A 27105-nucleotide genomic window follows, 5' to 3' on the forward strand; every position below is an offset into this window, starting at 1 on the left:
TGTTGGCGTCTTCAATAAATATTTTTTGATTGCTTTCTTTTTTTTAGCCAGAGGGGAAAAACGGTTTCGACATTCAGTATTTGGTATCAGCAAAAGGTTTAATTATGTTCAGTTTTGGCGTTTTTTTTTTTTTTTTTATGAATTCACAACAATCATCACCATCAACTTTCCAGAAGGTGTGAATCTATGGTTACATTATTGTGATTATTGTGACCAAAGGAAAATTGAACTACAGCGTTTTTCTCTTAGCTCTGCTATCTATTAATAACATTGGACAATATGACAATATTGATATGAGTCACAGAACTCTTGTGGCCGTACTCTTTCACACCATGTTTGGAAGTGGTCAGGAATGATCAGTTCACAATATCTCCATACTGCAGTAGACCTCGTTCACACCTGTACTTGGCGTGATTGTGTGTGATAATGGTGAGGATGAAGGGAGTCATTTAAGCTGTTGAGAACCTATATAATTACATTTTTAGATGGGAAAATGTGTCAACAGTAAGGGTGGGCGATATGGCTCAAAATAGTATCACAATATTTCATGATCATATTTTTGCAATAACAATAATCTTGGCGATATGACAAAACATTTAATTAAAAAAAAAAAAAAACAAGAATACCACTGCAACAAAATGAAGAATGCAGAACCTTAATCACACTTTATAACAAAAAATAGCTGGCAGATCTGAACAACTGTACGCTGTATTGGCAGACAATGTTAACTTGTGAATATTTACACAACATTAAATGCAGACTAGAAAATTAGAAGATTTTAGTAATATTGAAGATTATATTGAGTGGAAACTGGACTGCACACTGTAAAACAATCTGTACGAACTGGATTTAATTGTAAATAAGTTTTTATGAAACAGGCTACCTCATTTACCTCACTTTTCGGACTATAAGGCCCCTTATAATCTGGTGTACCTTATGTATGAATTCTATCTGTCAGGAGCAGTAAAGCCACACTGTTGAAGTACAGCATTATAATGGTAATTTTTCAGTGAAATTCTCCAGCAGTATTAGCATTAGCCACTAACCGCAGCGCTAGCTTTTTCGCCATTCAGAGGCAAGTATTAGCATTAGCCACTAACCGCAGCGCTAGCTTTTTCACCATTCAGAGGTAAGTATTAAAACAAGTTATTGGATTGTAGACTGCATGTGTGCCAGGTTAAAACAAGTTACGTGGGACGAACTTATTGTGTCTTATAATTCAGTGAGCCTTATGTATGAAAATAGACTAGAGTTTCACTAATAGTGTGCCTTACAATACAGTGTGCCTCCAAAAAATAAAGGTACCCAAAATAATTTAAACGTTAAGTGCAATACAGTCCAAAAGGAACGCTCTTTAGCTTTTTAGAGCTGAAGAACATACTATTTTTAGACAAGATACAGTTTATTCTTAAGTTATCTGGCAAAAATAAGGATTTCCTGCTTTTTAAAACCTGCTTCTTATGCATAGCATATAACAAATAATTAAACAGACCCAATCAGGTAAAATTGGATGTGTAGCTTAAGTATAATGTGGTGGATTATCAGCAGAAGCTGAAACACAAACGACATTGCCCAGGTTGGTAAAAGCTCTCAAGGCACACAAGCTGTCCTCAGTGTTTTCACACCATTGGTCAATATTGATCAAGCCAAAGCCAAAGCATCCTCACCTGTGCAGTTGTAGCCATTTAGGACTCCATCAACCACTCCTTTAGTAGTGTTTTCAAACACTTCCACCTGAGAAGAATCCTCCCCAAACACGTGGTCAAAGACAAACTTCAGGTCCTTATTAGCTCTTTTCCTCACGTCCCTGTTGCCCACTTTCTGCCCGCGGAAAAATGTCACTTCCTCCACTTTTGGGTCAAACACAAGCATGTGGCTGTCCACAACTTGGACCACTTTACTGAGGTTTCCATCAACTTCTTTGGAGTTCAATGGACGGACACGAACCACCACCTTCACATGGCTGCACACCTGTCCTTCCGACATGATTCTGTCTGACGGCAGCTAGGCCTGCTTACTCAAACACCTGGAATTTACCTGGTGAATAATGAGACAAAGGACACAGTGAAAACATGTTTTAAGAAACTGCTGCTGGGGGTATTTTAGAAGCAGCATGTTCTTAATCCTAGAAAACATAATATTAATAATAATAATGACAATATAATAGAATAACTTTCGGCTTCTCATCTTATTGAGCTCAGGGCTATGTTTAATAGTGAAAGTAAGAGCTTTTCCAAATGTACAATACGAAGGGAATTTCAAGGAATTGGACTAAGCAGCTGTATAGCCTTACGAAAACCACTTATCAGTGAGGCTAGCGGGCAACATCGACTTTAATTTGCTAGAGCGCATAAAGATTGGACTCTGGAGCAATGGAAGAAACTCATGTGAAGGTCTGATGAGTCCAGATTTACCCTGTTCCAGAGTGATGAAGCATTAAGGTAAGAAGAGAGGTGGCTAAAGTTATGCACCCATCATGCCTAGTGCCTACTGTACAAGTCTGTATGTGTACAGCTATGATCTGCGTTGCTGCTATTGGTCAGTTCTAGGTTCAGCAATGTTATGTGCCCAAAAGACTAAGGTCAGCTGGCTAACTGAATATAATAAACCGCACATTTATTCCATAAATTGATTTTTCTTCTTCCCTGATGATACGGGCATATTCCAAGATGACAATTTAAGGATTCATGGGGCTGGAATTGTGAAAGAGGAGCTTGAGATCATCCTTTTCACATATGGATTAAGAGTTTACCACAGAGTCCAGACCTTAATCTCATTGAGAATCTTTGGGATGTGCTGGAAAAGACTATACTCAGTGCTTTAAATCTCAAATCATCAATAAAACATGATCATGGGGAAAAAAAAATAATGCAGCTCTGGACAGAAATCAATTTAGTGACATTGTAGAAGCTTGTCACAACAAATGCACACCATAACCAAATCAATATATCTATGATAAGGCACTGTACTTTAAACACGTGTTCGACATAACATTAAAGAAACATAGACCAAAGTTAATTTGCCAGTTAGGTGTATAACTCATTGTAAAGTCTTTGTCTTCTAAATGTTAATAAATTAAATCATTGTGCTACCTAAGCTAGCTTGCTAACTAACAAAAACAATAGCTGCCTTATTGTCACAGCCACTAACTTAACCTAGATATAACTAGTTACCTACTAGGGGTGGGCAATATTATATCGTATACAATATATTGTGACACAGAAATATCATGGTATTAAAAATCCATTTTGTGATAATAGGGCTGTTCTGTCTTAAAAGTAGTCTTTTATTTACTGTGAATATATTGTTTAATTGTTTTAGTTTGCAGTTTATATGCATGCACTAAATACTCTGCAATTTTTTTTGCTGCATTATATTATTTCATGCTATATTATTTATTTTGCCACATTATGATTATGCTGTTATACTATATTCCTGAAATGAATGAATTATTTTACTGTTCTCCTATATCGCCAAGTATATCGTTATCGCAAAAATACCCTGAAATATTGTGATATTATTTAAGAGCCATATCGCCCACCCCTATTACCTACTGAACACAGATATCAAACATTGATTCAACGTTATGGTTTTATATGTATGGTTTGAATTAAATGTACACTTAAACTTTACTTTTAGTAAAAATGTAATTAGCTACAGCTACCCTGTTTGTATTGTATTCTTACAGGCCCAGCCATTTCACCAAAACCTTTAACGTTAAATGAACATTGACTCAACGTCAGAATGTCAACATTCACAGACGTTGCCTATTCTGCAGTGCTAAATAAAGGTTGTTTTATTTTATTGACCTTAAACCATCTAGTTAACTTAACTGGCTAGGCTAACTAGCTAATGCAACCAAAATTAGCTAACGTTTATTCAATGTTCGTTGGTATTAGACCACACAGCTAGGTTAGCTAACTAGCTTAGCATAAGTGCATGGATTAGTTAGTTAAGTGCAGAGCTTGTAATGTGACACGTTTAGCCAACCTAGTAACGTTACTCTAACGTTATATATTTAAGATTCAGGGAGCTACAGTACTACAGTACTGACTGTAGTACTGAATGTTAATGTACCATTATACAGTATAATAGCTAGGTAAGCTAACTAACGTTAGCCTAGCCTACACTCGCTTTATCAACAATAGCCTAGTTAGCTAGGTTAGCTAACTAGCTAGCTGTCTATAGCATAGCCTCCATTTAACTCTGCGCGGTTATCTACGCTAAGCTAACTCACAATTTTACCTCCCGCGCGATGCTCATTCCATTTAAACTCGTACTGATAGTTAATGTACCTCTCAGCGCTCAATTCCCCCCGCGATCCGCTTTAATTTACTATTTAATCCGAATCATTTCTTCTAACCGGCTCCAGCTCCTCCGCTGCCGCTCTCAGCGCCTAGATTTTCAAACACAAGCCACCCCGCTGTGCCGGCCTCTGATTGGACCAGAGGGCTTCTACGTCACACGACGCCAGAGCGCACGTTGAAACGAGGGGGGGGGGGCGTGTCAGCAAACTCAACACGATCACAGTAAATAAAACAGAGCATTAACATCAATTTATGGACCTTTTGGCTGCATATTACACACATAAATGCAGATTTTAAAAACATATGCCAATCTGTTAGCATTTCAAATTGTATAAATCCTTAAAACATAATAATGGGTAAAAAAAAACTAAAAATGTATATATTTGTTATATTATTATTATTATTATTATTATTATTATTATTATTATTATTATTATTATTATTATTATTTTTAGGTATTATTATTATAACTATTATTTATTTGCAGTGTATATCTAATAAGCTAATTTAATCATTTTAGAATTTATATTGTGATTTTTACAGGACCAAATTTGTCATTGTCTGAGTTTCGGTTTAGCTATATGGCTAATCTACATGCTGTATTAATTCCTTAACAGTCAAACGTGGAATCTTATTTTATACAAAAATGATTGAAGTAAAGTGAAGTAAAGTGAAGTAAAGATTACTTTTAAATGTAATAACTGCTATTGTACACACGCCAGATTTGTTAATCACGTCATAGTGATTTAACGGGGGATAATCCGCATAATTTATTTTGCTTTATATTAACAGGTAAATTAAATTAACAGTGTAATGTAGGATTGCCGGGCGGAACTAAAATATCCGGAGCGCTAGTTTCCAGTACTGCTGTATTGAGGGAGGCGCGGCTGGATGCTCATGCTGCTGGAGCTAAACCGGGCGGTATGTACTGAAATACGAGTTGCTGCTGCTGGTGTTTCTCTATTAAATATTCAGCCTGTTGAGCAAACCTCACACTCACCTCACACTACACACAGTCTACACTCACCTCATACACCACACGTTACTCACACAGTCCACACTCACCTCACACAGTCCACACTCACCTCATACACCACACCACAAGTTCCGCACATAGTACACACTCACCTCACACAATATATACATTTACCTTACACAGTCCACACTCACCTCACACACTACACTCACCTCACACAGTCCACACTCACCTCACACAGTCCACACTCACCTCATACACCACACCACAAGTTCCTCACATAGTACACACTCACCTCACACAGTCCACACGTTCCGCACACAGTCCACACTCACCTCACACAGTCCACACTCACCTCACACAGTCCACACTCACCTCACACAGTCCACACTCACCTCACACAGTCCACACTCACCTCATACACCACACCACAAGGTTCCGCACATAGTACACACTCACCTCACACAATATATACATTTACCATACACAGTCCACACTCACCTCACACACTACACTCACCTCACACAGTCCACACTCACCTCACACAGTCCACACTCACCTCATACACCACACCACAAGTTCCTCACATAGTCCACACTCACCTCACACAGTCCACACTCACCTCACACAGTCCACACTCACCTCACACAGTCCACACTCACCTCACACAGTCCATATACCTACCACACTTACCTTACACAGCACACTGACCTCACACACCTCACACAGTCCTTATACCCATAAAGAAAACAGCCAGTACTGAGGAGCACTGCACTGTGTTACTGAAGAGGTTTCACACTCCTGTGTGTTTGTTAATACAGAGAAAGTGAGAGAGAGAGTAATTCAATTAAAGACTCCCAACAGAGTTTATACTCCAAGCTGTTTGGCCCTCTGGTTCAGTTAAACATTAAATAAAAATGAAAACAGTGATTGAAAATGCTAAACTCGTCAGCATTAATTCGTTCAGCATTTATTTCAACTATCAGTGAGTACTGTCAGCAGCGTGTTTTGGTGAGTAGTATAATGTAGAAATACTCTGCCTGGCCAAAAAAAAAAAATGTTGGCACCTGGATTTAAGTAAATAAATGATGTGTGGGTTGATTGATGATGCAGTTGATCTGCAGGTTTAGGTTCAGCAACAGTATGTGCTGAAAGAATGAGGTCAGCTGACTACCTGAATATACTGGATTTAGACCAGGTTATTATAACTGTTTTTGATGTGACCTTTGTCATTAGCGATGGCACTTCTGCTTAGCCTTTAACACCACTTTCATCAGTTAGTGCCAGATCCCATCTGGACCTGGATCGTGGAGTTCCTGACAAAACAGAGGCAACAGGCAAGGCTAGGACAACAGTCAGACATCTGGACATGGTTTGCAGAACTGTAGTACCACAAAGCTGTGTGATCTAACCCCTGCTCTTCAGTCCCTACATCAATTACTCTGAGAACCTTCTTGTGAAGATGCTAGCTCAACCACTTCTCATAACCAGTGGTAGAGAATACCTCCTGCCTACAGAAGGAGAATTAAGCAGCTGGTGTTTTGGTTCAGCAGCTGAAGAGATGATGGTGAATTACAGATGCACCAGCAACATCCATGCTTCTGTGGCATCCACTTTGGTGTGGAAATAAAATACCACTGAAATTATGATAATAGAAAAGCATAACTAGTCATTCATTCCTATTTAAAGACATTTTAATTAATCATACATTAATGTAAATGTAAAATATCTGCTTTTTTCACTTACTGTGTGTATGAGGTTACAGTTATTGAAGCATTGGCCATTGCGCGGCTGTCTAAGATACTGTTCACTGTTATATATGTGAACAATAACACTGCTTCTAAGGTAGATTCATCATTACAATAGCTGTGCTGAGGTAAATTCATGATTATACTAACACTGTTGCTAAGGTAGATTTATGATTAGAATAGCACTGCTGAGGTGAATTTATGATTAGAAAATCACTGCTGAGTTAAATTTATTATTAGAAAAGCACCACTGCTTAGGTAAATATATGAGTAGAATTGCGCTGCTGTGGTGAATTTATGATTAGAATAGCACTGCTGGGAAAATTTGTGATTTAGAATAGCACATTTATTATTAGAATAGCACTGCTGAGGTGAATTTATGATTAGAATATCACTGCTGAGGTAAATGTGTGATTTAGAATAGCACATTTATTATTAGAATAGCACTGCTGGGCTGAATTTATGATTTAGAATAGCACTGCTGCTGAGGTACATTATAATTAGAATGGCACTGCTGAGGCGAATTTATGATTAGAATGGCACTGCTGAGGTACACATGATTAGAATGGCACCGTGGAGATACATTTATAATTAGAAAAGCACTGCTGAGGAAATTTGTGATTAAATAGCACTGCTAAGGTAAATTTCAGGTTAGAATAGCATTATGAGGTACATTAAGGAGAACAGTTCACCTCAGCAGTGCTACTGTTGTGCTACTGTTATTGTGCTTTGTTAGTTTGTCTGCTGGTACGTTTATACGCTCAACAAAAGCAGTTCATTTTGTGTTTTTTTTGGACAAAGCATTTCATTTCAGTGCATCTCTACAACAGAGGAGGTTCTCCCTGAAGCAGCTGAAGAAATTCAACCTATTGTAGACCCTAATGATACTTACAGCAGATCTTCTACACAGCAGTGACCATCGAGCCCATTATCACACCATCCATAACCATCTGGCTGGGATGGCGGTGCTCCAGTGCATTAGGCACACTGGCAAGACTTACTGACCCTTTCACCCAGGAACATCACCTCTTTAAAACTCTTCCCTCTGGTAGAAGACTCAGGACTAGTCATGCTAACTAGTTATTTCTCTCATCAACTGCAGTAAACTCCTCACACTTTAAATTTAAAACTTAAGATGCTGTAGTTATAAATTAGTGATCGGATGTTCCTGATGGGCGCATGCTGCCACATTGCCATGGTGATGCCATTAGTAGAATATTGGTGGCATCCCTCTCCGTGTACAGAGCAGTATAACGCAGCCACTGTTTGATCTTGAAAGGTCAGGTGATGAATGAATGTCACCAGGAAGTCTATGGGGCCTGAGTTTTGGCTCATTTTACTGGGCACATTGGCGTAGTAACTAGGGGGGGGATGGGTTGGACATGTCTGAAATAGATGAATTTGTTCCCCCCAAAAATGATACAGCAGAAAAGTTGTTTTAAAATAAAGTTTTATTTTGAAAGAACGCCAACATTTGCACCCCCGCCATGCAAAGCAACCCCCTCTCGGGAGCACGTTTCTAATTAAAGCTAGCTAAAGCAATTTTCTGTGCTTTTATCAAGGGGCGTACGCGCTGCAGAGAGAGCACCCCCGCCAGGAAAAGCACCCCTCTCTGTTGAAGTTTTTTAGCGTGATTAGAAAAGTATTTTGAGTATTTTCTTTTTCTAAGTAAAGTTAAAGCCAAGAAGGCGTGTGTGTGTGCGCGCTCCCGAGAGGTGGTGCTTTTCCTGACGGGGGTGCTGAATTCGGCACAACACCGGCTTTACACGCGAGGTCAGTGATGAAAGCAATATATCGCAACAATAAGAATATACTGCAATCAAAACAGCTTTTGGGTAATGTCTTGTCCTGCTAACAGACTAAGAGGGTTTGGCTTATCTAATGTTTAAATAAACTGCTGCCAAAAATCTCTATGATCTATATTCTTTTAATAAAAGAACGCCATCATAAGAAGCGCTTTCAGTAGACAAAATTTTCTAAACTCAGAACCCAATGCATAATAATAATAATAATAATAATAATAATAATTATTATTATTATTATCAAGTCTGTTGTTATATTATTATTATTAATGTTAGCTGACAACTGATCAGTTTTTGTCATATGTATATATTTTGGACATTGCACGCATGTGGAGTAACATGTTTAGGTTGCAAAGTGAGCTTTGGTTGGATTTAACTAATAATAAACAGAAGGACAGAAAAAAAGTAACTTTTTTGTGATTAACTGTAATTTAGGGGTGAAACGATTACTAGAGTAATTTGAGTTACTCGATTTAAAAAATTGATTGAGTAATTTTCTGTGCCTCAAGGAATCGTTTAATTTAATAGAAAACTCGTGGTAAAAGGTTTATGAGAAGTTTATACACAAATTCATGTCACCGGCTTGGTGAGACGAACTGGCAACATCTCTGCTGTCAAGTAGCACAATAATGCAAATGTTTATGCGTTTTTTATTAATGAATTCCCTATAGTTTTGATACTTACAAGAAATCCTTGTTGAAAATAATTTAACTTAATTCATTAAAGTGCTGATTATTAAATAATTATTATTCCTTTATTTATTTCTATTTGTGTTTGCAGTTTGGAAATGTATGTTGTGAATTAAAAATATATAAAAACTTATCTAAAAAAGGAAACCAATTGGTCACTCATTATTAAGGGAAATGTCTTGTTTTCTCTTGTGTGTTTTTAATTACTCTTTAAGCAAACAAATATGTTTTATCCGATAGCTACAGCCCTATTGTAATTCCTCAAATGTTCTAAGTTACTATAGGATGTGCTTTGATTTATTTTAGCAAATGTGTTCCCCACCTAATGTCAAACTTGCTCCTATGCCTTTGCTGGGCAACATATGTCCAACTCATTATTTTTGCTTCTTTTCAAGTATAGAGGCTGTACTAATTTTTACTGCTGGCGGATTCATTCGGTTATGCTAACTGTGTGGCAAAAAGACAGAATGAGTGGCAGCGTTAGGTCCAGGCTTCCTTTAGTGCACAGGTTGTAGAGTTTTCGCTAATTACAGCACACCTGATCCAACTGTTGAACTAATTAATGAGCTCTTGCTGATTTAGACTTGGTAAACATACAGCAGAGATAAAACACTAAACCAAGCAGAACAGGGTTTCCCCAGAGCAGGATTGTTGGGAACAACTGCTTTAATGTATTTAATAGCTGTGTATTGGTTGAAACTTGGCAATATGTTATATATCAACAGAGAATCTCATTCCTCCCTCTTCATTTTCAGTGTCAGAATGGTTCTCTCCGGTCACGGCTCGTTGGTGCAGCTTTGCCAGGCTGGTCGGCTCGTGTGGAGAGAAGTTTCCTCTAACTTCAGTCCCAGACGCTGCTGGAGAAAGCTGCAGCAGCCTCAGCGCCTGTGCTCCGGTTCTGCTTCTTCCGGTCCCGTCTGGCACAGAGGAAATTCAGAGCAGTCCTCCACACACACCCAGCGAGTGCCACACACACCTGTCCTGCTGAATGAGGTCCTGCAATACCTGAACATCCAACCAGGCCAGGTCAGTTTCTGATTTCTGACCATTCTTAGTGTGTATAACAGTAGAGGTGTAGGAAAATATTGATATTGTATCGCAATATTTTGGTTTGCAACACTGCATTGTTTTTGTTTATTATTTGTTTAAATGTAAAGATAGTACAGAGTCTATTAGATAAGTGTTATACTCTGCTTTGCTACTGCTCTATTCTCCAGTGTACTACCCAGTACACCCCTATACCCTCATATAGTACCCTATATGCACTAAAGTACCCTATACTACTCTCTAGCTCCATACAATATACCTATACTCACTGTACTCTGTGCACTGTACCCTATATCTCCATATGCTACTCTATACCCCTATACTCAGTATACTCTCTATACTACCCTATACTTCTTTAAACTTCCATATAGTTCCCCTACTCACTATACTACCCTATGCCTCCATATCCCACTCTGAACTCCCCTATGCCTGCATACAGTTTCCTATACTCACTATGTTCCCTATACTCCTTTTTACCTCCATATAGTTCCACTACTCACTTTATTACCCTGTACCTCCATATACCACTCTATACTCCCCTATATCTCTCTATAGTTCCCTATACTCACTATACTCCCCTATACTACTTTATACCTCCATATAGTTCCACTACTCACTATACTACCCTATACCCCCATATCCCACTCTGTACTCCCCTATACCTCCATATAATTCCCTATACTCACTATACTGTCCTATACTACTTTATACCTCCATATAGTTCCACTACTCACTATACTACCCTATACCTCTATATACTACTCTGCACTCCCCTATACCTGCATACAGTTTCCTATACTCAATATAATCCCCTATACTCCTTTTTACCTCCATATAGTTCCACTACTCACTATGTTACCCTGTACCTCCATATACTACTCTATACTCCCCTATATCTCTCTCTAGTTCCCTATACTCACTATACTGTCCTATACTCCTTTATACCTCCATGTAGTTCCACTACTCACTATATCACCCTATACCTCCATACAATACCCTAAACTCATTGTTACCCTATACTACCTGGTACTACCCTGTGCCCCACTATACTTCCCTTTACAACCCTATATTTACCTATAACTCCATAAACTCCCCTGTATATAGCTTCATATAGTTCTACTACTCACTATATTACCCTTTACTCCCTATACCACATTGTATTCCCCACTATTTCCCTCATTTTCCCTTAAGTCCCCACACTCCCCTATACTCCGTATACTCTCCCATACAGAAAGTTTGAGTCTGCAGTATGTGGGATACTGCATGTCCTCTCCAAGGTCTTTAAACTGCAAACAACAAAGCCATTAAAAGCAAGTAAAGAAGTTTCTGCTTGTTTTGGTGCCAATTCTAATTTTGTTAATCTACATCAAGTTTTGTTTTATAGCTGTAACTTATTTAGCACTGCACATACCTGTGCCTTTACAGTTACTTAAGGCCAACAGCCTCCTTTTTAAATGACCTCTAAACTTGTGGGAGTGAATTGAAAAAGTGAAAAAGACCATTTCTTTCCATTGACCGAACAATAAATTCCAGATACTGTAGCATTCTGGACTTGTAGAAGAGTCCGGAGTCCTTGAGTTCTTTGTCGACTTTCAGATGTATATGCTCAAAGATTTTATTTTCAAGCATATTTTTGCAGTTCTATTTGCATTTCTATTGGTTCGTTTGTTCTGAAGTTTTAATGCAAGGTAAAGGACAGCTTTTTGAGTCTTGCACTGTGTCAGAAATTCAAAAAAGCAGATATATGGTTTTGTGCAACAGTGGTGATAAGTTTTTGCGTGCATACGTGTAGTATTGCTGCAGTCATTACCTTGTAGATGCCTTGTCTAAAGCAGGGTGTGACTTGTGTATGTGTGTGTGTGTGTGTTTCCGTTTGTGCACCTTGTGTGTTTGCTGCGTGGGAGAAGTTGGAGGCAGCCTGTTGTCTTGTCATCTCCTCCGGTAGCCACACGTGATCTTGCTGCAGAAGTTTTGCTTGTCACTGAAACTTTTAGGCCTCTGCGATTCGCTGCCTGCCTGTCCCCGCTCGGGCAGGGTGGGGAAGTTGCGTGGTGCTAGCAGGGACCTTGGCGTACTCTTTAACGTGCTAGCAGGCCAGATGGGCATGAGTCAAAGGGCCTTCTGCTCTGGCGAGCGCCTCGGCTTGGACGTCGCTGGGTCCTACGGCTAGAAGCGTTGCCGGTGCAGGTGGGGGCCTCGGGTCAGTGCGTGAGTCAGGAGCGCGGCTCCACCGTTGGCTCGCTGGCAGAACCCGGAGCGACACAGTGCCGCCGCTCTCCTGACTAAAGTTTGCACCTCTTAACTTCTCCATCATCCGCCCATGGGCCAACTGGCGTGGGGAGAGCCTGCCAAAGGCCTGGATGTAATAGAATAATTAAATAAACAATAAGGAGGCAGCTTTCACGTCAGCTGAAAACGCAATCATGTCACAGATGTGCCATTCATGTTTTGCTGGCTTCTGTTGGACGAGTTCAAAGGATTGATTCAGAGAGTGGGGAGGTTGCAAAGCAGCAGGGCTGAACAGTTTGAAGAAAATATCTAATTGCTAACCTGAGCTAAAACCACAAATAAAAAAAAAGTTAAGACAGTAACAATTAAAACAAAAAAATAACGATAACGATAATAATCTCAAACAGTATATCATTTTTTATGAGTAATGCAGTATTCAAAAAATACTGAAGAGAAAGAAATGGCAGAGGCTCTTCAATTTATAATAAATGTAAAAGTAAAAAAAAAGGGGTTGGACAATGAAACTGAAACACCTGTCATTTTAGTGTGGGAGGTTTCATGGCTAAATTGGAGCAGCCTGGTGGCCAATCTTCATTAATTGCACATTATTGCACCAGTAAGAGCAGAGTGTGAAGGTTCGGTTAGCAGGGTAAGAGCACAGTTTTGCTCAAAATATTGCAATGCACACAACATTATGGGTGGCATACCCACAGTATTCAGGGTAATGTCAGCATACCACCAAGAAGGACCAACCACATCCAACAGGATTAACTGTGGACGCTGTAAGAGAAAGCTGTCTGAAAGGGATGTTTGTGTGCTAATCTGGATTGTACTGCACAAATCACGGCAGAATTTAATGTGCACCTCAACTCTCCTGTTTCCACCAGAACGTTGGGAGAATAAATGATTGTGTCTAAAACCAGGTGTTTCAGTTTCATTGTCCAACCCCTGTATATCTTCACTCTCTAATGAAAAACAAGTATCTCCCAAACAGCAACTTTACAGGAGAGAGAGAGAGAAAAAAAACCTTTTAAACTTTTGTTGGAAGAACTTTTTTCTGGTCTTTTTAAAGTGTTTATATTTGTTCGTTCTTCGAGACATTTTGGCACAGTGTAAGAAACAGTTTGACTGTTCAAATTATGTAGTAAACTAAAAATCTACAGAAATGGAGATACTTGTTTTTCATTGGACAGCAACAATATGAAATGTTAAAAAAAAAAAAAATCCTCAAAAAAAGATTGAAAGAGCATGTCAGATTTCTATCTCTCCCCTGCTCTGTTACAGTTCACTGTTCATCATAGAACATTCGTGCCATATAAAAATAAATCTTAAAATAGAAACTTAAAATGTTAATAGTAAACCTATAAATTTAATTTGCCATCTAATATACCATTTTATTTTATTTTAAAACCCACCTTATTGGATCAGCAGACAAGGCAAATCCACTGAGTGCATTAAAACACACTCAAAAAAGTCTAATAATCTGATCAATAAATCTGGTAAAGTGAGCTGGATTTTAGCTGCAGCATGAAGCATGTTATTCTGAGAGTTTATTGGGTGGTTGTTCGATAAAAAAAAAAAAAAAAAATCAGATTTTCGATTTAAATCGATTTCCCCTACTAAAAATCAAATTAAAGATGATAAAGAAATGGTTAAAAACTAGTTTTTTATTTAATTAGTTTTCACTTAAATGTCCCCATTGTGATTAAAGTGCAATCAGAAACAAGCAAAGGTACAAGTTTAGGTACTGACACAATGCACCCTTAAACTTAAACAAATCAATAAATAAATAAACCCACCCTCAAAAAATGAATAGAAAGAAATAAAATGGTGGGGCGGGGGTGCGCGAGGGAGAGAGGGGCGGGGCTAAGCTCAGTCTGAAGTACAGGAGTCCACAGGGGAGCGTCGGTGGTTAAAATTAAAACTCAGAGAAAAATTTTCATTTTCATAAGAATACATCGTCCTTAACTGTAAATTCAAATTAAACTATAAAACCGATTAATCACCCAGCTCTAGGTGGTTGCAAAGAAAAATTTTTTATTATTGCCTTAATCGTGTAATGTGAGTTTTCACATAATATTTAGTTTAGTTTCTCATTATCTCTAGATTACCCAAGTTCATCTAAACATGTTTAACAAGTTGATATTCTGCAGTAATGCATTATAAAAGCTTCTATTGTCTAATATAAGCTGTAAGTGATGTAGAACAAGGTATAATCTAAACCTTCTGCTAGAATTTCCAGTAATTTAACAATTTACAAAGTCGTTCATTATCATTATAATGAAGAATCAATTGTATAACATCGCGCTGCGGTTAATGATCCAGAACAGTGATCAGATCACCAGCACTTCCACTGTCTGTGTGCTTCTTTTTTTTTTTCCTCCCTCTCCCCATTCATTCAGCCTTCTATCTACGGTGCTTGATGGACAACTTAATGATAGTGTTAGTCAAACACTCTCTATGATTCCTGAGAGGAATCACTCTAATATTTTGATCTGCCATTGTAAAGCAATCAACCCCTGCACGGAGGCTCTTGTCAGGCGAGGCGAAGCAGTATGAATGGAGCACTTAGGCAGTCAGAGAGTAAACGCTGCAATTATGCCAAAGTGGGTAAATGTAGGCTTTCAGCGGCCCACCGCCTCCCACGCAGGCATCCAGGCATGGATAGCAGTGCAGGTGGAGGGCTCGCTCCCTCTCCACCCAGCGGCTCTCTGCGCTGCGCCGGCAGAAAAGGGGATTCCGCAGAGAAGCCGATGGAAAACGTGTTTAAACAGATTACACCTCTCTAATCTTGTTCTTCCTCAGATTTTAGGCATGAATTGGCAGAGTAAAAGTGGTATCAATGGGTGCACACCTCTCAGTTTACACCTCTTTAGGAGCTGGCCTGTTCATGGAGGTATAGTATGTTGCATTTTTATCTTTAATGTTTGTTTCACTGCTGCATCTCAATGGGATTTTGCCTGGCTACACCCTTCAAGGGTTCTTTAGTAAAGGAAGTAGATCTATATGGATCCATGGCAGCTTAAAAAGGACAATTTCAATACTTAAATGCTTTTGTAACTTTCAATATGATTATTTGAAGATGGAACCCTTTAGAAAAATAGTTCTACATAGATAAATGAAAACTTTTAAAGTTGACTTTTGGTGTAGTAAAACATGATAAAAAGTACTTACCTTTGATTAATACCTTTGATGATCCAGAAATTAACAGTTTGTCCGAACACCCTTCGGACTGGGTGACACTGGGCATAATTTACCCTGATAAATCGCTTTTTCCATTGTTATTCAGGCTTAAAATAGCTTCACACCGCCTCTACAATTACTTTGAGCCTGGATAATGGTGGAAAAAGCAAATTATGCCCCGTGTCACCCAGTCTGAATAGTGTTTGGACAAACTGTTAAAATTTCTGGATCTCTGTAAGTACTTTTAATCATGTTTTACTACAACTAAAGTCCATTTTACACCGGAGTTCTCCTTTAAAATGCTTGGTATCCATTTACTCTATAGTTTGTCTCTTCACAAACTCTCTGCTTTGCAGAACTATACAGGACTAGGATAGTAACAATAGCTGAGGTACGTTAGCCTTAACTTTTGGTACTTTTTACCAAAAGGCTGACTGCCTTTCTCTGTGTAAATTTCACTTACACGTGACTAAAGTAGCACTGCTGAGGTAAATGTATAACCTGAATGCCTCTACCTAGATACATTTATGAATAAAATGGAAAAGCTAAGATAAATGTACGATAAAAACAACTCTACTGGGGTAAAGTGCTGCCTAAAATTGCACTACTTAGGTAAAACTATGATTAGAACAACTTTTTTGATCAGAATAGGACTGCTTCTGTACTTTTACAATTAGAATAGCTCCTCTGATATAATTGTGTGACAAACTGCGCTATTGTGGTAAATGTATGATCAGAAGAACTCTACTGAGGTAAATTGCTGACTAATGATAAATTGAGAAAATGACTAAAACAGCAATACTGAGGTACATTTATGATTAAAATGAGACTGCTAATGTACGTTTACGAATAAAGTAGCTCTTCTGACTGCGACTGCATAACTGAGGTAAATGTACTACTGAGGTGTATTTTTGACTACAACTGCCTTACTGAGGTACAGTTATGATTAGAACAATTATAGTAAGGTACGTTTATAATTACAATTGGAACTGCTAATGTTCATTTATGATATAATTAGCCCTACTGGGATAATTGTGCGACTAAAATATCACTGCAGGGGTACATTTATGGTTAGAAGATCTCTACTAAAATAAATTGATAATTAGAACAACTCTACTGAGGTAAATGTCTGACTAAAATGACTAAAATTGCACTGCTGAGGTAAATTATCAAATAAAATAGCTTAAATCACTGTAGCTTTGGCAAAATATCTCCAAAGGAAAACTAAGGAAACAAATTTAGCTCCCTGGATATGTAAGTGTTGCTTTAAATCTGTCCGTGCAGGAATGGGAGAAGGTGGAATTAGGGATGTAATGAAGCCTGGAAGTAAAAAGAAACAAGACAGATTTTGTCTTCTCTAATCTAGTTCTGTTACAGATTTATTTCTTGGGCTGCTGGTTTTATGTCGGTAAGTTTAATTGACGAGAAAGCAAGAAAGCAGAAAAGGTGAGAGAAAAAGAGAGAGAGAGAGAGAGAGAGAAAGAGAGAGGAAGAGAGGAGAGAGAAAGCTGCCACTGCAGCTCAGACTGTACTCCCTCAGACTGGCCTCTCTGACCTTCCCCGTGCCCATAAATTACCCAAACTACAGCGGCCTCATTAGCTGCCAAATTAGCCTTGGAAAGATTATATTTGCTACAGTTGGATATTATTCTATTCACCTTGAATTGCAGGTCCGCTCGGCCGGTCCGGATAACCGTTTTACTCTAATTATCTTAGCCATCAGGATGCGTTTGTAGCATTTGGCTAATTGAATAACGGGCAGTACGAGGCAGCGGGGCGACGGTTCAATTACAGAAGCGTGCGCACTGGAGGAGGGCGAGGAGCACCGCAGGAGCCGAGGAGCAGGAGGCGCTGAAGCCCGTCGGAGGGCGGGATGGTGGTGGGGTGGAGGTTTTCCACATCACGGAGAAGAATAAAAGCTCTCTGTCCCATATTAGACCTACAACCCCGTCCGCTGATTGAACAGCGCAGCACTGCGCCGCGTTCTGTAGCCTCGTGTTTGTAAATTAGCTGGAGCTTGTCAAACTCGGCGCGATTGTTGTTCCGGAAGGTTCTGGCGCTAAATGAAAAAATGTAGTACGGCCGTTTTCATTTTCGATGTCATTCCGTTCTGTTCCATTTCTTTTCTGTCCCAATCAGAAAGTGCAGATGGAGCCTAACTGAGCATAACAGATTGATATGAGCAAGTTCACAGGTTCAGGGTTTTTCATTCCTTGCTGTTCTGGGCCAATCTCCAAACCACATGTGACACAGTAGCAGTAATTTTCCCGCTGCCCGCTCTACCAGTGCCGCTGCCGTGACCAAGGCCATCGGAATACACGCTTTCCAAAAGATTGGTCTTCCTGTTGTTGCTGTAAATATTCCATAAACTCTGTGTTTTTGTACCAGGTTCGTTTCTGCTTTCAATTATAGCTGGAAGAATTAGAGCATTCTGACAAGTAGGCCTATCAAGCTAACTGTTTTTAATTTTACGATATATAAATTAGGGATGCATCGATACCATTTTTTCATGAATTTTTGTACTTTCTATTAGCACTATCTATTTAGGGTGTAATATCAAGAGCTTTGTGTAACAGTGTTGTTATTAGTGTAAAGTAGTGCAACTCAGAAGTTTGGTCAGTTTTGAGTTTTGTCATCATGTGACTTTAGGTCCACATCAGCAGCCAATCGTATGAGACTTTCAGGGAACAAGCGGAAAGTAAATAATACAGGATTAGGGGGGGAAGAGGGGGGCTGAGTAAATTGCATTTTAAAATAAGTTTAACACTTTTTACAGTTTTTTTATTTTTTATACTTTGGATGTAAGAACGTGGAAAATGTCCACTCCGGGTTCAACGGGCTGTGGGGAGCTTGGCATCTGCAAGGTCTTAGCCAAAAGTCGGGAAAGAAACAAAGCTACCGTTAGCTAGTATGAGTACATTAGCATGGTATTGGGGCCCTAAACTGGTATCAGTAGTTATGCGTCCATAATATAAATATAATTTATAATTTATAAAAAACTATTTTATCATTCTAAGACCATTTACTGCCACTGACATAATAATATAAGCAGCTGACCATGGCACTGTCGGAGCTGGTTAGCTGCTGTGCAAACAGCCGGGTTTGCTGCAGTGCTGAGTGCAGTGTTTTTCTGAGCTGGATTACTCCCTGGTTTGTGATGACAGGTTGATTTCCACTACACTATTTAAAAAAAGGTGGGTCTCGCAGTTTTTTTTTATACAATACGTGCATCATGTCTGTACATGATACCTGCCATGCTGAAACAGGGTATTTGAGAAAAGAGTCACCCTAGAGAGAGAAGAGAGACCCTATAGCTTTGTTAGCCTTGTTAGGTAACGCCGAGCTTTGTGTGCATCATTTGAGCGCACAGCCTAAGCATTCTTGTTGCAGCTCAGGCATGTCCATTTTAACTAATGCCAGGACATGGCCTCCACATTCAAGCCAATCACGACTTAATGGCATTTGTTAGGAAGGCCGTTATGGGCTCGAGGTGTGACGCATGCAGTCTGGCCCTGCGGCTCATGGCAAGGATATTGCTGCTGAACTTCCGCAGCCATAATGACGGAGAGCTCCCGTCTGGATTTCTGAATCACAACCACCTTGTTTTTTTTTTTTTCTTTTTCTTTCTCTCCTTGGTTGACATGCTGAGAAATCCTTGAAGAATCTTCACTGCAGCCGAACCTGTCATTCTGGACTTGGCGCAAGCTGCTCTTTCGTTTCTGGTGATGGTTCTGGTTGCTTTTCTGAATTTCAACACATGGCTGAGGTGGCCACTTCTTAGGTGGTGCTGAAAACTTGTGAAAATTAATTTACTTAAATTTGACAAGGCATGGGAACTATTAGGCTAGAATATGAATTTTAGCTGAGCCAATTAAGCATCCCTACTCACAATAACATACTCTATCAATTGCAATGCTTCCAACATGAGCACAAGGGTCAGGACAAGAACATGCCACCTTAAATACATGCAGAGTCAGTCACCACCTCTTTTTAAACTGCCACCAGTGCAAAATCAATAGGCAGCCAACGCACTTAACACATAGGCGCAAAGCACTGAATTCCCAGATATGATACACGCCAGCCAACAGATGCCTGTGCTAGCCAGTATCTTAAGTATCTGGGAGTGATGTGGGGAGAGAGCACCAACCAGCCATCCATCTAAAGAGAGAGCATGTCTAATTGTGCTGTCTCGGACTCTGGCTGCTGAGGCTAAAGCAGAAGGAAATACAGGGCAAGTCTGTTCTAAAGTACAAGTTTGTGACCCTCAAGCAAATATTTGGTTCTTTTAAGGCCAATTTATCTTTCTTACATTGATTCTTTACACTTACTCTATGCATATCCTGTGCCAAACCCTATGCTGTACCCTGAAACATACCTCCTTTCACTTGTAACTATGCTCTTTGTTAATGCATCAACATCACAGCAACAGTGATTGGTCGTCTCAGCATCATATCCCCACATTTCTATTACTTCTTTTGCAGTATAACAGCAGAGAAACATGGAAACACCAATGCGTAACTCTAAATGCTCATTTTGATGGTGTAGGTCGCTTGTACTGTAGGTTAAACATTCGTCTGGTGAGACATTCAGAGCTCTGAATTTGCAAGAAGAGTTGAAATAATAGTCCTATTCTATTCATTCAGTTACAGTGCACTTTTTGCGAAATATTTTGAGAGCATAAAACTACAGTCCTAAATACATGCATCACTTGCAATGCTCCCAACAGTAGGACTAGGGTAAGGACAAGATCATTCATCCTCCGATGCATGTAAAGTCATTCACTGCTTGTTTTTTAAAACTGACATCAATGCAGAATCAGTAGGCAGCCAACGCACTCTTAGCAAAGCACCAGATCCCCAGATCTGATACAACAGCTAATAGATGCCTGTGCCAGCCAGTAACTCAGTATCTTTAAGTGATGTTGGGAAGGAGAGCCATTTATCCACCCTTAGAGTGAGCCTTTCCAATTGTGCTGTCTCAGAATCTGGCTGCTGATGGCGAAGCACCTCCACTGAATTGTAACTACGCACTTCATTGACTCATACCACAGCAACAATGTTTGTTCCGCTCGGCAGCATTTTCCCACCTTCTGTTCCTGCCTTCGCAGCAGAACTGCATAGCAATATGAACAACACCTACGTAAAACTCTAAATGCTAATTTAATGGACTAAGTCACTTGTGTAGGCTACCTTGTATATTCTGCATTGACTTGATGATGAAGTTTAAATCGGCCCTTCATTTGGTAAGCCGTTTGGAGCCTTACATTTTTTTAAGATTTTCGAAAAAGGGACAGAGTTCCTATTATAGACAGTCAGTTACTTTTAAACAGCATAAAACTGATGTTTTCTACTGTAAATACATGGATTATAAGTGGAACTGTTTCTGATAATACTTTCCACCACTAATACGTTTCTACGAGAATAGGTTCAAGGTTTTACAGACAAGTGGTTCATGAGGGATTCCCACATAATTTGAAACCTAATTAAAACTCATCAACGCCCAGGTAACACTGATTTCTCTTCTAACTTGTTAATAAACTTTCAAAACAATCTTAGGGGCTGCTGTTTTCTTCTGTAAATACATGGATTTTAAGTGGAACTGCTTCTGATAATACTTTCCACCACTAATACTTTTCTACGGGAATGGGATCAAGGTTTAACAGACAAGTGGCTCACGATGGATTCCCACATAAATTGAGCCCTAATTAAAACTCAGCAACGGCCAGGTAACACTGATTTCTCTTCTAACTTGTTAATAAACTTTTTAAACAATCTAAATGTAGTGTTATGTATTGCGTCAATGTCTTCAGTAAGTCCTGAACCATTCTGTTTATTCCTGTATCTCCCCCCTCCTGACTTGACGTCCCCCTAATTACGTCTGCGGACGGACCGGAATATTGATGTCGCCCTTGATTATCGGAAGGAAGGTTTCTTTCCCTAAGACTTATGGACTAAGTGCCTATGGCTGTAGCCTCAGATCTCGCCCCAGAGCTGTTTTTCACAGAGGCAGGTCCACCCACGGACGGGCTACTCTGCTGTGATGGATTCCTCTCTGCTGGCTTTCCCCTGCAGCCTGCCCACGGACGATCGAAACCAGCCACTGCTTCTCTTTCTCTTTTTTTTTCTTGTTGTGTCTCATTTAGTGGCCCCACTTTTAACTCCTCCTTGAACGCGAGCGCGCTCATACTCTCCCACGCGGCTGAAGACACACCCCTGGCGGGAAGTGATTTGCTTTGTTTTATTGCCTTTCGGAATCCTGGGCGCCCCCTCCTTGCGACGGGCGGTGGAACATTTGATCCAGGCGGTTTGGGCGGCGGGGACTTACGCCGGCAAGCGTGGGGGAATCCTCGGCTCTGGCTTTGGCCCCCTGCGCTCGCGAGGAGGGAGCACGACCAGTGGAGATTAATGAGCTGTCAGTCTGGAGCACGCATGAGACCAGTTTCTCCCATAATGGCCAAAGGATGGATGCAGAAAAGGAGAATCTCCCTGGCCGAAGCCGAAAGGGCAATGGCGAATCCCTTGCAGTCAGTGTGGTGTCCAGCCTAGACGAAAGTCATGGTCATTAACCTGACATTGTTAGAAAGCTGAAATGGTCTCAGTTTTCCCAAGAATGCTTTATTACACACATGAAATGGGCATTAGCAGCAACCCTTAGCAGCAGTTACTGCAACTTTCTGTAGTTTCTGTCAGTTAGTGTCACGATGTGGCAATATGTCATGGCTGCATTTTGTCCTCTTTCTGCTTGCAGAACTGGAACTACTTCAACTTCAACTTCAATTTGATATTTGTATGCCATCTAGATGTTTAGGTTGTTCAGGCCTAGTCAGAATATCTGAGTTTGTAGATTTCTTGGTACCACTTTAAAATAAGACTACCTTTTATAAAGGGTTTATAAATGGTTTACAACTGGTTTATGAGTGGTTACTAATTAGGTTGTAAATGCCTTAAAATTAATTAATAATTAGTTATAACACATACATAGAAAAGGCAACAATGACCTGTTGTTTGTCACATACTGTACTCACAGCCCATATTGTTCAACTCATATTGTTGCTCTTTCTACATATGTATTATAACTGATTATTAACGATTTTACAGGCATTTACAACTTAATTAGTAGCCACTAATAAACTAATTGTAAACCATTTATAAACCCTTTATAAAGGTAGTCTTATTTTAAAGTGGTACCGATTTCTTTATATAAGGAAAATCTTTTTTTAAATCATAGTAAATTAGACCTGCTTGCCTTGGTTTCCTTTTTTGGGTCATCGTCTTGTTGCATGTCAAATAAATTCAGATTTATTTGGATCTGACTGTCCATCTATCTAAAAAAACTGAATGATGAGAGCCAAATGGTAACACAGACACGAGGACACCCTGAAACACTGGCAATCCCTACTGCTCCACCATCTGCAATCCTGAATGATTGTAGTAGGGGAATTGGTAGCAGTTTCAAGGCCCATCAGCTCATGAACAGATGACTTGACATGGTTTTCAGTTATTCTCAAATACAGATCAGAGCTCTCAGTTTCCCACAGTGATAGGTAGTTGTCCAGTGCAACAAACCACTATACTACCACCACCATGCTTGACAGATGATACTGTAAATAAAAACAACAACTATTGAACCATTTTAAGATTAATTTCTCTAAAACAATTATTGCTACAGCACTCCTATAGGTTAACAGTGGTTAAAAGGTGGTTTTCACCATGCTGTTCATTCATGGTCCCATATTTCCCAGTGTTTTAATCACGGTTAAGTTGTAAATGCTGACCTGAGCTAAAGGAAGGGAGTTCTTTACACTTTACTAACTTTACTTGCTTGCCACTTTGTTCTTGAATAGATTCGGAAGTTTATACACTATTGGGAAGACTACACATTTCTATTCCAGACATTCTCTCTTTGGTCAGTATAGTAATTGGTATTTTGACGAAGTTGCCATACAAACTCCATTCTCGTGTGCAGTGTTACTCTAAAGATTGAGGTGGAATGACTCAAGATGCATGAATTCCGATATATGACCGCTCTTCTGTGACAAGAGCTTCATTAAAGTTCTGAAATGTTGGTGCCTCTTGATTATAAACCTTAAAACATGGGCAAACATTAAAAGGTGTGTAAGCCATCGTTCACTTACTCAATATCACACAATCATGGACTGGAAGGAACAAGTACTATACACACCCATACCATGTCCAGAAGTGAACATCTCTCCTCGTGATAATAAAGTGTGGGAATCGCAGAGCATCTCAGGATGAAGATAATTTTTTTCACAATACTGTGATTCTGCGATACTCGATATATCACAAGACCATTCGCTACAATACTTCCCAGCATCAATAAAATACTTTAAATTAAGCAAATTCTAGGATTTGTGGAATTTCACATCCAATATTTTTCATGTTTTTCCTATTTATTTGATTAGTACCATGTTGAGTAAGTCTAAAAGGAGTGCGAGTCTTAGAAGGTTTAGAGCGTCTATGTTTCAATATAAATATCCATGTTTGCCTTGGGATTGTCCACACCTGTATAAGTTGTGAGGTGTTATTCCATCTCAATTACCATCAATATTGCAATATTGTCTTTCGTCTTACTTATGTTTATTGTGTCTTGTTGTTTTATACATTTAGTGTCTCCCACTCTTTTAGATTATATATCTTATTTCTTTTTACTTATATTTATATATCTATTCTCCCCCACCACTACTGCACCTTGTTTCTGACTCATGTATGTCTATTTGTGTCCCTGCTGTATTGTACCCATAGTGTCTCCCATTCTTTCTTTTATTATATCTATTATCTGTACCTGCTGTAAAATTGGGAAGGAGAGTAACGTAATTTCAATTCTCTGTATGTCCTGTATATATGCAGTACTGACAATAAAACTACTTGACATGACTTATCTGTCCTCTTGTGAGTGAGGTTGAGGAACACTGGACAGTGTGCTCATGGCAAGGCAACATGAATAACTTTCTTTGATCCCTGGTCTAGCATGAGTGGTATTCACTAGTTATTTAAGTTTAACAATTCCAGTCCTGGAAGAGGGAGAATCCTGCAGAGTTGTGTGAGTACAATTTAGAATGACTGAGTTTGTACACAAAAGTGAAACTCTTTCATACAGAAAACGAAATAACAGAATACACACTGATGTTGGGGCACAGCTACACACTGGTTGTAAGTGAAGGGGAGAGGGAAACATACCAAGTTTATTTAATTTATTTAATTTATTAAACCTTGTTGAATGAAGTTGAATGAAGTGGAAGTTGAAAGGCTCACAATTCATAAACTCTCTTTGAAATTGCAAAACTTAATTTGATGATAACTCTATTTCCGCAAATTTAATTTATCATATTGTATTGATTAAATACTTTTTACAGTGTGTTGACTTATAAGAAAATACATATTTATAAACTATATGTTTAGCAATGCCCATATCTACCAGCTTTATTTCCCCTACATACGCTCCTTCGTGCAACAGGTGGTGCCGAACATTCTCCGTTGCATCTTAAACACTGTGCATTAAGTATTTATGGAAAGGCTGAGGCCACGCATGAAAGCCCCGAGTGACGACAAGTGACATTTTTCAACGGGCCGTGACGTCAACGCAGTCCTGCGGCCAACCTGACGTGAGACTGACGGCGGTGTATTTTTTTTTGGTGATGAGTTTTGCGGCGCTGGGACCGTTACGCCGCCTCGGCTTCCTTTGCTGATCGCGTGCCCTGGCTTGCGAAGACCCACTCGTAGTGCCGAGGGCTTTCTGCCTGTGACACAGGCCCCCCCTGTGGGCCAGAGGCATCTGTGTCGGCTGTGTCTGCTGGCCGCCTGAGCCGGTGGCAGGCAGTGTTATTTCGGAGGAGCGCGTCCCACTGAAAGAAGAGGCTAGTGAATAATTGATCCCTGTAATTAAACACTCCGGCGAGGGATGGCGGAGCTGATTGACGGCCAGATATTAAGCTCGAGCCTCGTAAGGTTGCGAGTTTAGTCTGGGGTTATCAGTGGCCACGAGCGGCGTCTCTCTCTCTCTCTCTCTCTCTCTCTCTCTCTCTCTTTTTCTCTCTCTCTGTCGCTCTGTCTCTCTCTCTGATCCCGACTTCTCATTACCCTCATGAATAGACAATCGGCAACGGCGGTTGGGGGCGCGGCATGAAAGAGAGTCCACGAGTTCATTAGCCAAATGTATCACGGCCGTACCAGGTGGCTGGGCTGGCACAGTGGGGACTGCCTCCTAGCGCGCCGCTCGGCAGGAGCCCTCGAGCATTCTGCGTTGCCACGGCAACACACCCATTGAACCCCTTGAGCTCCTGGCCCCTTTCCTGGGCCGAAGCCGGCGCTGCCCGTTTTGGCACATCGCGTTTGGAAACCTACGTGACTAATAATTTACTCGTTAGATTTTCGTTACAGTCCACAACAACGGCGCCAGCCACGAAAGCCGCTAAGATCGCTAAGACCCTAAAGTCTCTAAAGGTGTAGTTTGTCAGAATCTGGTCAGAATCAGTTAACAAAGTTTGTGAACTTGTTTGGTAGCGATTCCCTCCTGGAAGGTAAACCAAAAAAAATGCCATTGCAACAAAATGTATCAAACAAACTGTGTCAAACAAACAAAAAAAGTTCAGAAAAGTGAAATACTTTACATTAAGAAGGTTCTGTCCTCTAGATTAGCAGGAATTACAGTACAGTTGATCATAGCTATAGTTCTAAATGATCTGGGTACTAAATCAGGTTAAACTGCACCTCAACCTAAACTGTTTAGCTCAAATATAAAGAGTATGATGATAGTTGGGTCGGATCAAGGTGGGATCAAGTTCTCAGCCAACAATAGAAGCCGCTAAGGAGCCCCCCTAAGCCTCTAAGGGTGTTTTTACACGTCTCTGAATCAATTAACGAGTTTGTTAACTTTAAGTGATTTGTCCCTTGATTTGATTTGTTTTCACACAAGGAAAAAAAAACTTTTGTGCAACAAAATGCATCACAACAAATCACATGAGCACACTGTCTCTACTTATTGTTCACATGCTGTTCATTGTCTGCGGCTGAGCAGGAAGCTATTAAAAAGGTAAAGCTATTAAGAAGGGCCAGTGCAATGTGTCATAGCTGTAGTTCTAAATGATCTGGGTAATAAATCAGCTTA

General features: G+C 39.8%; 2 protein-coding genes across 2 annotated transcripts in view; one reads left to right on the forward strand and one right to left on the reverse strand.

Moving 5' to 3' along the window:
- Positions 1-4426, reverse strand: part of kif18a (kinesin family member 18A) — a 52967-nt gene extending 48541 nt beyond the window's left edge. The window contains exons 1-2 of the mRNA XM_022667147.2: positions 4296-4426; positions 1668-2037 (exon numbers count right to left, since the gene is read on the reverse strand). Of these exons, the coding sequence (XP_022522868.2) occupies positions 1668-1986 (319 nt within the window). The 5' untranslated portion in view covers positions 1987-2037; positions 4296-4426. The remainder of the gene's footprint in view (positions 1-1667; positions 2038-4295) is intronic.
- A 697-nt stretch (positions 4427-5123) lies between these two features.
- The window catches only part of mettl15 (methyltransferase like 15), a 132499-nt gene continuing 110517 nt past the window's right edge, over positions 5124-27105 (forward strand). Inside the window, exons 1-2 of the mRNA XM_049470998.1 lie at positions 5124-5228; positions 10278-10548. Of these exons, the coding sequence (XP_049326955.1) occupies positions 10285-10548 (264 nt within the window). The 5' untranslated portion in view covers positions 5124-5228; positions 10278-10284. The remainder of the gene's footprint in view (positions 5229-10277; positions 10549-27105) is intronic.

Source organism: Astyanax mexicanus, chromosome 23, assembly GCF_023375975.1.
Source record: "Astyanax mexicanus isolate ESR-SI-001 chromosome 23, AstMex3_surface, whole genome shotgun sequence".
Taxonomy (NCBI): Eukaryota; Metazoa; Chordata; class Actinopteri; order Characiformes; family Acestrorhamphidae; genus Astyanax; species Astyanax mexicanus.